We start from the raw sequence: 13,882 nt of genomic DNA, 5'->3' as shown, positions 1-13,882 counted from the left end.
TAATCGAAAATCTAATGTAATACTTCATGAGAGCCAGTGGTGTAAAGTACTTAAGTAAAAATACTTGAAAGTACTACTTAAGTAGTGTTTTGGGGGATCTGTACTTTACTTTACTATTTATATTTTTGACAACTTTTACTTCACTACATTCCTAAAGAAAATAATTTAGTTTTTACTCCATACATTTTCCCTTACACACAAAAGTACTCATTACATTTTGAATGCTTAGCAGGACAGGAAAATGGTCCAATTCACATAGTTATCAGGAGAATATCCCTACCTCTGATCACAAATGCTTTCTTTGTAAATTATGTCTGAGTGTTTGTGTGCCCCGGCTATCTGTAAATTAACAAAAACAAGGAAATTGTGCCGTCTTTTTTTAAAATGATTTATACTTTTACTTTTGATACTTAAGTATATTTAAAACCAAGTACTTTGACTTTTACTCGAGTCGTTTTCTATTAAGGTATCTTTACTTTTACTCAAGTATGACAATTGGGTACTTTTTCCACCACTTATGAGAGCGCTTCAGCGGTCCCGTTCTGTGAGCTTGTATGACCTACCACTTCACGGCTGAGCCGTTGCTGCTCCTAGACGTTTCAACTTCACAATAACAGCACTTACAGTTGACCGAGGCAGCTTTAGCAGGGCATAAATGTTACGAACTGACTTGTTGGAAAGGTGGCATCCTATGATGGTGCCACATTTGAAAGTCACTGAGCTCTTCAGTATGGACCAGTCTACTGACAATGTTTGTCTATGGAGATTGCATGGCTGTGTGCTCAAATCCACCAATTTGAAGGGGTGTCCACATATACAAAAAATATCTGAGCGAGCCATGTGAGTGAGAGGTGCTTCAGAGCACTGCAAATGGCAACCGGAAGAAGGGAATTATAATTATTATATTCAGCCCAAGGGCACGACGGCCACATTAGCCGCAAAAGGCATAGATTTTTGGGAGGGCATTATGGTCACACAAGAGGGATGCCACCGGGAAATTCGAGAAATCCTGGTGAGAATATTATCAAGTGCTTGTCAAATTGTGAATGAGAGACTGATGAAGTGTGCAGCCTGCACAAGAAACAAAGCAGAGCTCATGCCTTTCATGCAACTTTTTTCAAATCATCATTAGAGTTGCATCATGGAGCCTTAGAATGTATTAAAAATCCAAACATAAGAAAAAGGAGGCATAAAATATATAGCCCAACATTTTTATCACAACTAAAGTTACATTAATAACTCTAAATTAAGCATATAGGAGTACCTGTTTCTTTGTTAACCACTCAACACAGAATAGCTACATGTGCGCACACCCTAAGAAATCGTTTGGAGAAAATATAATTTTTATTTTATTCAGCTATGTGCAATTGTATTCTTCATACTATAAAATAATATAATGCCACAGAATTTTAAGAAAATCTTGTCTGCTAAATGAACTAGTGTAGCCCACAGCCATATGGCATAGCGAGATCAGGGCCTAACAACTCAGATTATGCTATTCTGTTCTTCTGAAATAGACTACATTTTCTTCATAATATGTTTCTTTAGACCTAAAATAAATAATGGCTTTATTGTGATGGTGTAGGCTATATTAAATTGATTTATTATAATTTTTTAATGTAGATGTTCCAAAGGTCTGCGTCAGTGGTTTGTAGTCTATACAGTTGAAGTCGGAAGTTTACATACACCTTAGCCAAATAATATTTAAACTCAGTTTTTCACAATTCCTGACATTTAATCCAAGTACAAATTATCTGTCTTAGGTCAGTTAGGATCACGACTTTATTTTAAGAATGTTAAATGTCAGAATAATAGAAGAGAGAATGATTAATTTCAGCTTTTATTTCTTTCATTACATTCCCAGTGGGTCAGAAGTTTACATACACTCAATTAGTATTTGGTAGCATTGCCTTTAAATTGTTTAACTTGGGTCAAACTTTTGGGGTAGCCTTCCACAAGCTTCCCACAATAAGTTGGTTGAATTTTGGCCCATTCCTCCTGACATGGCTGGTATAACTGAGTCAGGTTTGTAGGCCTCCTTGCTCGCACACACTTTTTCAGTACTACCCACACATTTTCTATAGGATTGAGGTCAGGGCTTGAAGCTAGGCCTTGAAATACATCCACAGGTACACCTCCAATTTACTCAATGACATATTAAGTGAAAAACATTGATGTTACGGATTAACATCCTCTGCCATATCATGGATGGACAGTTACCTATCCAATAGAACACAAAGGGTTTTCTTTAATGGAAGCCTCTCTTATACAAATTCGGTGTGATGCACCGCAGGGTAGCCGGCTTGGACCATTATTGTTTTCTGTGTTTTACTAATGACCTTTGACTGACATTTATTAAAGACTGTGTATCCATACACACTGACGACTCAGTTTACACGTCGGCTGTAACAGTAAAATAAATAACTGACACCCTTAACATAGATCTCCAGTCAGTTTTCGAATGGGTAACTAGCAATAGTCTGGTGCTAAATATCTCAAACTAATAGCATCATTTTTGGGAAAAATGCCTCGCTCAACCCTACACCTTATCTGGATCTATTATTGAATGCATAGCACTCACATCTGTAGGCATGAAATGTATTGAAAGGCTGGTCATGGCTCACACCACCCTCATTCCAGACCCACTCCAATCCAGACCCACCCCAACAGATCCACAGCTGACACAATCTCTATTCCACTCCTCACTTGCCTCTCCCACCTGGACAAGAGGAACACCTATGTGAGAATGTTGTTCATTATCTACAGCTCAGCGTTAAACACCATAGTGCTGAACGCTACAAATATTAAATAGTAAAGCTTTAAACCTTTCACTAAAAGCTTCACTCATACATAAATTATACTTAAACCCAAAATGGTTCTCCAGTAGATTAAGAAAGGCTCATAATTTGTTAAAAAATTGCCTTTTTGCCTTTATACAGATTACAACTTCTCATTTACGACTAATTGAAAATAATTGTTTAAAGTATCGCCCTTTCTTAAACAAGCCATACAAAGCTGGTTACAATCAGTTTTATCCTCCGGAAAAGACAGAACAAATATTAGAACAAATGTTAGGGTTAAACTCAAATATACTGATTAATAAAAAAAACATTCTTTATGGGCAAAATGTTTAAAAATATAATTATATTATGAATAGAAACGGAGGAGTTATGTCACATATGCAGTTATCGAAAATATATGGGAATATTTGCTCAATCCAAATTTACAACCAACTGATTGCAGCACTTCCACAAACATGGAGGAGGCAAGTGGAGAAGGTAGGGAACTTGTTTGCCTGCGATATATTAAAGATACAAATTGGCTGAAAGGAACTGGCATAAATTGAAAAATATATATGTATATATAAAACAAATAAACACCATAGTGCCCTCCAAGCTCATCACTAAGCTAAGGCCCCTGGAATGAAACACCTCCCTCTGCAACTGGATCCTGGACTTAATGATGGGCTGCCCCCAAGTGGTGAGGGTAGCCAACAACACATCCACCACGCTGACCCTCAACGTGGGGGCCCTGCAGGGGTGCGTGCTTAGTCTCGTCCTGTACTCCCTGTTCACCCACAACTGTGTGGCTACACATGACTCCAACACCATCATGTTTGCTGACGACACGACGTGGTAGGCCTGATCACCAACAACACCTATAGGGAGGAGGTCAGAGACCTGGCAGCGGTGCCAGGACAACATCTCCCTCAACGCCAGCAAGACAAAGGAGCTGATCATGGACTACAGAAAACAGAGGGCCGAGCACGCCCCCATCACATTGACTGGGTTGTAGTGGAGCGGTTCGAGAGCTTCACGTTCCTCTATGTCCACATCACTAAGAATCTATCATGGTCCACACACACCAACACAGTTGTGAAGAGGGTACGACAATGCTTCTTCCCCCTCAGGAGGCTGAAAAGATTTGGAATGGGCCCTCAGATCCTCAGAAAGTTCTACAGCTGCACCATATAGAGCATCTTGACTGGTTGCATCACCACCAGGTAGCATCACCGCCTGGTATGCAGCCTTTCAAATTTGAGGAATAAAAAGCCTTTCAAATTCGAGGATTAAAACCCATATATTGATTGCACCCTACTCAGCTGTCTCTCGTTGCCTCTTTGGTCGTTGCCTCGCTGACATATGGTTGCAGTGGTGGGATGATCAGCAGGGTAGCGGTTGCTTAGCTTAGGTTAATTTGTTTTATCTTTTTATTTTTTTAAACAAGAGGACCAAACATTGGACCAATACGGTACAAAGAAAAACCAGGACCGGGACCACCTCTCCATGTGGAGGGTGGGACTGAAGGCGGGGCTGAAGGAAGAGGGCCCATACCAGACGATCCAGGGGTGACCTCATTGGAGGAGATGGCCCTTCTGTTCAGGAGCAGCCTGATGTCTTGCAGCAGGCGCAAGACATCAGGCTGGAGTGGGAGGCCGAATAACAGGAGCGGCAGTGGAAGGCGATGCAACACCTTTTCAGCGTTCTGCAGAATGAGATCAAAACTATTCGACCCCTGTCCCTGACCACTCCCTATGTGGCTCTTCCGACGCCAATGGCATGGACATTGGCCTAGAGGCTGCAGGCTCCCTCCACGGCGAGGCTCTGGGCCCTAATGACCTTGACCCTCATCAGAATAACCCTTACCGTTCCCCATATGGCCCCAATCCAGATCCAGGTCCACATATAGGACCGTATCGGGTCCAAGAGCCAAGGTTAGAGCAGATAAATGACAATGGCGACATTGAACATTATCTGGGATCTTTTTTAATCTTAGTTATTCAAGGGTCAGTGTAGCGTTCATATGGCCATTGGACCAGCACTGGGTTCTCTCTTGATGCTATTTATGCAATAGGCCTATAGATCAAATTTTATCAAGGACAGCCGGGCAGGGGCGTGGGCGAGGGGCTGGGGCATGTTTAAGCTGGCATTGGCAGTCAGGATGAGGGGTGTCCCTGTCTGCCTGCCCCCCTGGCCCCATAATGCCCCATTGTTGTGCCAGTCTCGTGTGTCAAGCAGATTCAGTTTGTTGTGACGCTGAGCGAGACGAGAGGGGAGGTATGGGAGAGCTGTGTGGTAAAGAGAGCAAAGGGAAGCGGGAGAGAGAGAGAGAGAGTTGGGAGAGGGGTAGGGGGAAGTCTAGACAGTGACAGAGAGAGTGAGAGAGGGGAGAACAGAGTGATAGAGAGGGGGAAGAGAGGATATTTTTCCTTGTCATATCTAGTGAAAGACCGCGAGATAGATGGGGAAGAAAGATAGATGATTGTGTGCCACTGCCTGAGGGTCATAGTAAATATTCATAGTAAATTTCCATGCAAAAGTATACATCTCTTTTGTAGAATATGCTTTATTACTCACTCTTTGGCAACTCTGCATATAATATTATCATCCCAATAATATAAAACTGTATCTACTGTAATTGAAGAGAAATACACATTTTTGCTACACAGTCTATGCTGTAATGGCTACTCCTAACCCATGTCATGTCTCATCCAAAACAGATCAGACAAGCACTGCTAGGCTAAACAGCAGCTCCTGACCAGGAGCTCAATGTGCCCTACTTTCCGAATATGGGTCCCAGAGACTAGCACAGGGAATTCTCTCACCACCAGGGAATTCTCCATGGCTGAAAAAAACTAAAGCAGAGTACCTCGAAGAGAGTCCCAGGTGTCCCGGGGGGTTGTGTGTGTCAGTGGAGGCTGCTGAAAGGAGGACATAATAATGGCTGGAATGGAGTCAATAGAATGGTATCAAACACAAGGTTTCCATGTGGTTGACACCATTCCACCAAATCCATTCCAGCCATTATTAAAAGCTGTCCTCTCCTCAGCAGCCTCCACTGGTGTGTGTGTTGTAGTGTATTGTGTTGTGTGTGTGTGTGTGTGTGTGGTGTGTGTGTGTGTGTGTGTGTGTGTGTGTGTGTGTGTGGTGTGTGTGTGGTGTGTGTGTGTGTGTGGTGTGTGTGTGTGTGTGTGTGTGTGTGTGTGTGTGTGTGTGTGTGTGTTAAACTGTGCAAGAGATAGTGTATTGCGACACACCAGTATTGTGCATATTTTTAGATGCTGTCAACAATTAGTTGAAAAGAAATTGAGGGTCATATTCTGACCTGAACTTTAGTGTCATCTCCCCATCTGATAACCCAAGCATAGGCCAATATGCCTACTTAATCATTTAAAGCATTTCGTTTAAACTTGTCCAGTCTTTTCACCTACAGTGGTCATGTAGAAAAGGAGAGAGAGCGAGGCCATGCCATTTCCTATTGGAACGAGGCCCTAAATGGCCTCCAATGATAACCAATACATTTCCTGGTTTCTCTCTCCACAACACATACCAAACCACTCTGTCAAACATCTTAGGATTCATGAGATCAAATTAATTAAACATATTCAAATGCAAATCCCCAAATGAGACCAAGGAGGGAAACTGGAATGGGTTCAGATGATTTTCAAATAGGACATTAATTCCCAGGTATCTTCAGCGTCCCTGTTTAAAAAGCTATTTATGAAACCAAACTAGTCACTATGACTTGCATAGAAAGCAACAGTAATGGTGTCTTTTTGTAGGCACTAACGGAGGCTAACTCTGCCTTGGCTTGTTGGCCAAAGACTATGGGGGAATTCATGTTTGTTTTTTTTGGGGGGGGGGGGGGGGGGGGGGGGGGTGTAGGATAAACGCTGAAAATAGGTCACAGGCTTAGGAGATCTTCTACGTTTTGTTCTATGAGATCATTTTCAGCAGCTGACGTCCTTTTTTGTGAATTTAAGCATTTATGTAATCGAAATAAGCACATAAAGCGCATAAAGGCTTCATAACTCATAAAAGTCATGTAAACTGACTGACATTATCTCATTGAACAAAATGTATAAGATCTCCTTTTTTCTGGAGGCAAGCCGAAGTTTGGAGACAAATTCTATGCCCCTTCGTCGGTGATTGGTCAACAGTAGGGATTCTTCAATAAAGTCTTTGTCATTCAACGAGATGTTTTCATGCACATTTTAAAATGTAGAAATACTGCACTAAACATCTTAGTTAGACAAAGATATCCTCTGCATAAACGTCAAAATTCATGACAGATTTCTTGAGTAATCTTACATTAATTCACTCTCTCCGTGGTTATCTGTTATTTCATTACTCACACACATGCAAGACAAGCCAGTCACAAGCAACTATTATTCTTAATTATTTTTTATTTTATTTCACCTTTATTTAACCATGAAAGCTAGTTGAGAACAAGTTCTCATTTACAACTGCGACCTGGCCAAGATAAAGCAAAGCAGTGCGACAGAAACAACAACACAGAGTTACATGGTAAAAACAAGCGTACAGTCAATAACACAATAGAAAAAAAAGAAAGTCTATATACAGTGTGTGCAAATGTCATGAGGAGGTAAGGCAATAAATAGGCCATAGTAGCAAAGTAATTACAATTTAGCAGATTAACACTGGAGTGATAGATGATCAGATGATGGTGTGTAAGTAGTGATACTGGTGTGCAAAAGAGCAGCAAAGTAAATAAAAACAATATGGGGATGCGGTAGGTAGATTGGGTGGGCTATTTACAGATGGACTATGTACAGCTGCAGCGATCGGTTAGCCGCTCAGATAGCTGATGTTTAAAGTTAGTGAGGAAAATGTAAGTCTCCAGCTTCAGCAATTTTGCAATTCGTTCCAGTCACTGGCAGCAGAGAACTGGAAGGAAAGGCGGCCAAAGGAGGTGTTGGCTTTGGGGATGACCAGTGAGATATACCTGCTGGAGCATGTGCTACGGGTGGGTGTTGTCATCGTGACCATTAAGCTGAGATAAGGGGGAGCTTTACCCAGCATAGACTTATAGATGACCTGGAGCCAGTGGGTCTGGCGACGAATATGTAGCGAGGGCCAGCCAACTAGAGCGTACAGGTTGCAGTGGTGGGTAGTATATGGGGCTTTGGTGACAAAACAGATGGCACTGTGATAGACTACATCCAGTTTGCCGAGTAGAGTATTGGAAGCTATTTTGTAGATGACATCGCCGAAGTCGAGGATCGGTAGGATAGTCAGTTTTACTAGGATAAGTTTGGCGGCGTGAGTGAAGGAGGCTCTGTTGCGAAATAGAAAGTCGATTCTAGATTTGATTTTGGATTGGAGATGTTTGATATGAGTCTGGAAGGAGAGTTTACAGTCTAGCCAGACACCTAGGTATTTGTAGTTGTCCATGTATTCTAGGTCAGAACCGTCCAGAGTAGTGATGCTAGTCGGGCGGGCGGGTGCGGGCAGTGAACGTTTGAAAATCATGCATTTGGTTTTGTTAGCGTTTAAGAGCAGTTGGAGGCCACAGAAGGAGTGTTGTATTGCATTGAAGCTTGTTTGGAGGTTAGTTAACACAGGGTCCAAAGAAGGGCCAGATGTATACAGAATGGTGTCGTCTGCATAGAGGTGGATCAGGGAATCACCCGCAGCAAGAGCGACATCGTTGATATATGATGTATACGGAGAAAAGAGTCAGTCTGAGAATTTAACCCTGTGGTACCCCCATAGAGACTGCCAGAGGTCCGGACAACAGGCCCTCCGAATTTACACACTGAACTTTGTCTGCGAAGTAGTTGGTGAACCAGGCGAGGCAGTCATTTGAGAAACCAAGGCTATTGAGTCTGCCGATAAGAATACGGTGATTAATGAACACTATGTCACTGGCAGCTCAAAATACTAGTCTACATGTCACTGGCAGCTCAAAATACGAGTCTACATGTCACTGGCAGCTCAAAATACGAGTCTACATGTCACTGGCAGCTCAAAATACGAGTCTACATGTCACTGGCAGCTCAAAATACGAGTCTACATGTCACTGGCAGCTCAAAATACGAGTCTACATGTCACTGGCAGCTCAAAATACTAGAGTAGTTATTGATCACATACTCACTCAACTCGCGCACGCACGCACATAGAAACACACACACGTTTTGTTCTTCTATCCTCGTGGGGACCTAAAATGTATTGCCATTCAAAGGCTATTTTAAGTTTAGGGGTTAGGTTTGGAGTAAGGTTTGTGGCTAGGGTTAGGGTTACTGATTAAGGTTAAGATGAGGGTTAGATTTAGTGGTTAGAGAAAATAGCCGTAACCCTTAACCCTAACCCTAAAGCTAACCTTAACCCTAAAGCTAACCCTAAAGCTAACCTTAACCCTAAAGCTAACCTTAACCCTAAAGCTAACCTTAACCCTAAAGCTAACCACTAACCCCAATTCTGCCAGAGTGCCACTCCACTCCTAACCACCTGTGGATTCATTGTTAAACAAATTGACCTTAAACCAGTTGAAGTCAATGTAGCAACACTTCACAGCCACAAGTACAAGTAGGCTACTAGGTAGAGGGACAGTACTTAACTAGAACTGTCCTAGCCAGACTATACCAACAACAACTTATTGAAAGACAAAAATATACTTCATTTACTCTTGCAGAGATGCACTCCTCTCGTTGAATGGAAAGAACTGAAGTTTAACCAAACATTTATCCCACCTCCCTTCATCTGAGCCTCAACGTGGTGTACACACAGATTCATCCTGGAATAGTTGCGCAATGCACACATTATGGCCGTCAATTCATTTTATTTTGAAAATTGTATTTATTCTTTTTCACATAGCATTCTATAAAACTTTTATGTGAAGTTCAATAACATATTTTTCCAACATCCAAATATCTACAATATTGTGACACAGGCTGTTAAACTGTGCAATAGCTACTTGTATTGGTGTGGCCTCATTTGATACTTTGTCGAAAAGTGTCTCTCCCTCCCTCACACACACACGCACACACACACCAGCAGCAACTTATAATTGCCCACAACAGACAGATGATGGAGAATAGACTGTTGCATCATGTCCCCTCTGCTGCTGCTGTGTGTGTGTGTAGCCATTGACATGCTAATGGTCTGACCCAGAACCCAGTATGACCTCATTCAGCCACATTGTCCTCTGGCTCAGATGGTTGTCTGCAGTATGTGGACCCCAGGACTTACAGTACATTCAGTTAGAAAAGGAAATAAAATGCTGCTAGTAAATCAAATCAAATTGCTTTGTTAACAACACGTGTAGACTAACAGTGACATGCTTACTTACGGACCCTTCCCAACAATGCAGAGACAAAAATGTAGAAGAAATGAAGTGTGCGTGTGTGTCTGATCCCTTCAGAAGGTGTGTGTGCAGTAAGTGTGTTTACATACTTACAGTATGTAGCCTAAGCAATGCATCCCAAATATATCTGGGGGAAACTTCAAGGCAAGCGAAATAAACTACACCCATACTCATTGATGTATGGGTGAGTGTTCTTGTTTTAGCCTAGCCTATGTCTGTGCCATGCCAGACATAGGCTAGGTGTTGGCTAAAGGAGAAACAGACTGGCAAACAGGCTTGACAGGATAAGTTGCGTTACAGTAGAAGCAATGAAGCAACTCAAAGACCACTTTAGGACGCCCATACAACCAAGTGGTAGGCCTGGTCACCGGCAACGATGAGACAGCCTATAGGGAGGAGGTCAGAGACCTGGCAGTGTGGTGCCAGGACAACAACCTCTCCCTCAATGTGAGCAAGACAAAGGAGCTGATCGTGGACTACAGGAAAAGGAGGGCCGAACAGGCCCCCATTAACATCAACAGTGCTGTAGTGGAGCGGGTCGAGAGTTTCAAGTTCCTTGGTGTCCACATCACCAACTGTCTATCATGGTCCAAACACACCAAGACAGTCGTGAAGAGGGCATGACAAAACCTTATCCCCTCAGGAGACTGAAAAGATTTGGCATGGGTTCTCAGATCCTCAAAAGGTTCTACAGCTGCTCCATCGAGAGCATCCTGACCGGTTGCATAACCGCCTGGTATGGCAACTGCTCGGCATCTGACCGTAAGGCGCTATAGAGGGTAGTCCGTACGGCCCAGTACATCACTGGGGCCAAGCTTCCTGAAATCCAGGACCTATATAATAGGCGTTGTCAGAGGAAAGCCCATAAAATTGTCAGAGACTCCAGTCACCCAAGTCAGACTGTTTTCTCTGCTACCGCACGGCAAGCGGTACCGGAGCGCCAAGTCTAGGACCAAAAGGCTCCTTAACAGCTTCTACAGCTTCTAAAGCCATAAGACTGCTGAACAATTAATCAAAGGGCCACCGGACCCCACCTCCTCCATTTGTTTTGTACACTGCTGCTACTCGCTGTTTATTATCTATGCATCGTCACTTCACCCCTACCTACATGTACAAATTACCTCTAACCTGCACAATGACTTGGTACAGGTACCCCCTGTGTATAGCCTCGTTATTGTGTTACGTTTTATTATATTTGACTTTAGCTTATTTGGTCAATCTTTTCTTAACTCTTCTTGAACTGCACTGTTGGTGAAGGGCTTGTAAGTATTTCATGGTAAGGTCTACACTTGTTTTATTCGGCACGTGTGACAAAGTTTGATTTGATTTACACTCAAAATGATATTGCCAGACCCTTAGTTGATTCCAGTTGGAACATTCAAAGCAAAGAATAACCAAGAGCAGATGTTGAATGAAAGTTAATTTAAGTATTTACCAACATATTAGTCCTAACATGAAACATTGGCATTGCATGAAGTTGTTCTATCGTGTGGAATAGGCACATCAGTGCTATGCACAACCCCAGATCAACCCTAGCCCTTTCCCCTAAGCTCTTCATGTTGATCTGAAAGAATTGGATTGGACTCGATTCAACTGCACAACAAATCATCCAATCCACGATAACTTGAATCAGGTATCGGTGCTGGGATAAAACCAAAATGTGCACACCCTGTGGGTCCCCCAGGAATGGCTTGAGAAACTCCACAGTTCTAAATCAAATTTCAAATCAAATTTTATTTGTCACTTGTTTTGTAAACAACAAGTGTAGACTAACAGTGAAATACTTACTTATGGGCCCTTCCCAACAATGCAGAGATACAAGAAATAATAGAAAAGTAATAACACATAATAATAAAAGCATTGATAACTTTGCTATATACAAGGGGCACCAGTACTGAGTCGATGTGCAGTGGTACGAGTTAATTGAGGTAGATATGTACATATAACAAGGAATAAAGTGACTAGGCAACAGGATAGATAATTAACAGAAGCAGCAGCGTATTTGTGATTAGTCAAAAAAGTTTGTGCACAAAGGGTAAATGCAGATAGTCCGGGTAGCTATTGGTAACTATTTAACTAACTATTTAGCATTCTTATTGCTTTGGGGTAGAAGCTGTTCAAGGTACTCTTGGTTCCAGACTGCGACAGCGGAGTGAACAGTCTATGGGCAGTGTGCACTACCCTCTATCACCCCAGTGACATCCCATCAAAGCAGACACACCTGAAGGTGATTAACTCATTAGCTTCCCACAGGAGCACACCTGCAACCAGTTAGTGCGTGATTAGAGAGGAAGAAACCAGAGTAAACTTCAGAAAAAGGGAAAACAACTGGGTTGGGTTTTGTAATGGATAACGGCATATGTACTTGTTTTGGGCAAGTTCATATAGCTGAGGCACCACCAAATATATTTCTATTATGCATTAAACACATTTCAACTCTCTCTCGGCAGGGACTCTAAACCAAAACAACTGGGCCAACAAGTACCCATCATGCAGCAATGCTAGACAGTCGCCCATCAACATCGAGGAGGACCTGACACAGGTCAAAGTTCAGTTCCAAAAGCTGAAGTTTGAGGGCTGGGAGGAGGCGATGTCTGATAGGACCACCATCAAGAATGACGGCAAGACCGGTATGAGCTCTCAGGTCACCAGAAGCCTCATCATAAAACCAGCCAGTAATGAAACTGTAAAGCTAAAGTAATACAATAAAATAATCAGCCATTAAGTCAGCTAGCTATTCAGTAGCCACACTGCCTGTCTCTGAGCCTGGTGGTCTGGTTCTTAATTACAGTCTAATTATAATATATACAAATATTGAGCATTGTTGTTATAGTTAATTACAGTCTAATTATAATATATAGTAATATTGAGCATTGTTGTTATAGTGTATACTTATGGCACTTTTTAAACTGATGGTACAATTACTTGGTTCTGGTGGGGAGATCATTTAAGCTGTTTTTCCCTTTCTTGGTATGAAATTGGCATGAAATATAATACCCTACATGCTGTGAATGTAAATATGCGTGTGAATGTGCGCGTATGTGCATGTACACGTGAGAGCAAGAGTTTTTGTGTTCTCCATTGGCAGGCTTCAGGCCACATCAATATACTGTGTGTGTATGTGTATATTGGTTAATGGGTTCAAATAATGCTCTGTGTGTGTTCTCTCCAGTGGCGGTGAACCCAGAGGGGGACTTCTATGTGAGTGGAGGTGGGCTGAGGGGCAGGTTTAAGGTGGGGAGAATCACCTTCCACTGGGGCCGCTGTAACGCTTCCTCAGAGGGCTCCGAGCACAGTCTCAGTGGGGTCAAGTACCCCCTGGAGGTAAGACCTGACACTCACTCACACACAATCATGGCTAGCGGGAAGGTTGACTTTTTCTCTGGCTTAACCAACTAGGCTCGTCATTTAACAATTGTATTCGTATTTACAGATGGCATACGAGTTTGTTATTAAGGCACATGAAAGTTCACATGTTCGAGAAGGCATTTCTGCCCCAAAAAAAACATTTTGATTAAAAAAAAGTTTACTTTCAAATGTCTCTCCTGTGAAGTAGTGACCTGCGACCTACGCTTAGTTTCCTGAAACGGGTCACATTAAAAATAAATTTAAAAAGTTTACTAAGGGTTGTAACAGGCTGATTGGTTGGCTATATGAGCCAGTAAAGGGGTCTTTACTATTCTTAGGTAGCGGAATGACTTGTTCTTCTCTCCAGGCTTGACGGCGCACTTTCTAGTAGGCTTAAAATGAAGATATGGCATATAGGAGTGGAAAT

The 13,882-nt window shown here is 42.3% G+C and overlaps 1 protein-coding gene across 4 annotated transcripts in view; it reads left to right on the top strand.

The window, feature by feature from the left end:
- Positions 1 to 13,882, top strand: part of ptprz1a (protein tyrosine phosphatase receptor type Z1a) — a 114,349-nt gene that overhangs the window by 45,157 nt on the left and 55,310 nt on the right. For all 4 annotated transcript variants that reach the window (XM_023998799.2, XM_023998798.2, XM_023998797.2 and 1 more), the window contains exons 3-4: positions 12,558 to 12,737; positions 13,280 to 13,431. In XM_023998799.2, the coding sequence (XP_023854567.1) occupies positions 12,558 to 12,737; positions 13,280 to 13,431 (332 nt within the window). The remainder of the gene's footprint in view (positions 1 to 12,557; positions 12,738 to 13,279; positions 13,432 to 13,882) is intronic.

The sequence above is a fragment of the Salvelinus sp. IW2-2015 genome, linkage group LG13, assembly GCF_002910315.2.
Source record: "Salvelinus sp. IW2-2015 linkage group LG13, ASM291031v2, whole genome shotgun sequence".
Taxonomy (NCBI): Eukaryota; Metazoa; Chordata; class Actinopteri; order Salmoniformes; family Salmonidae; genus Salvelinus; species Salvelinus sp. IW2-2015.
Note: the sequence above shows the minus strand (reverse complement) of the source record. Positions and strands in the feature narration are given on the sequence as shown.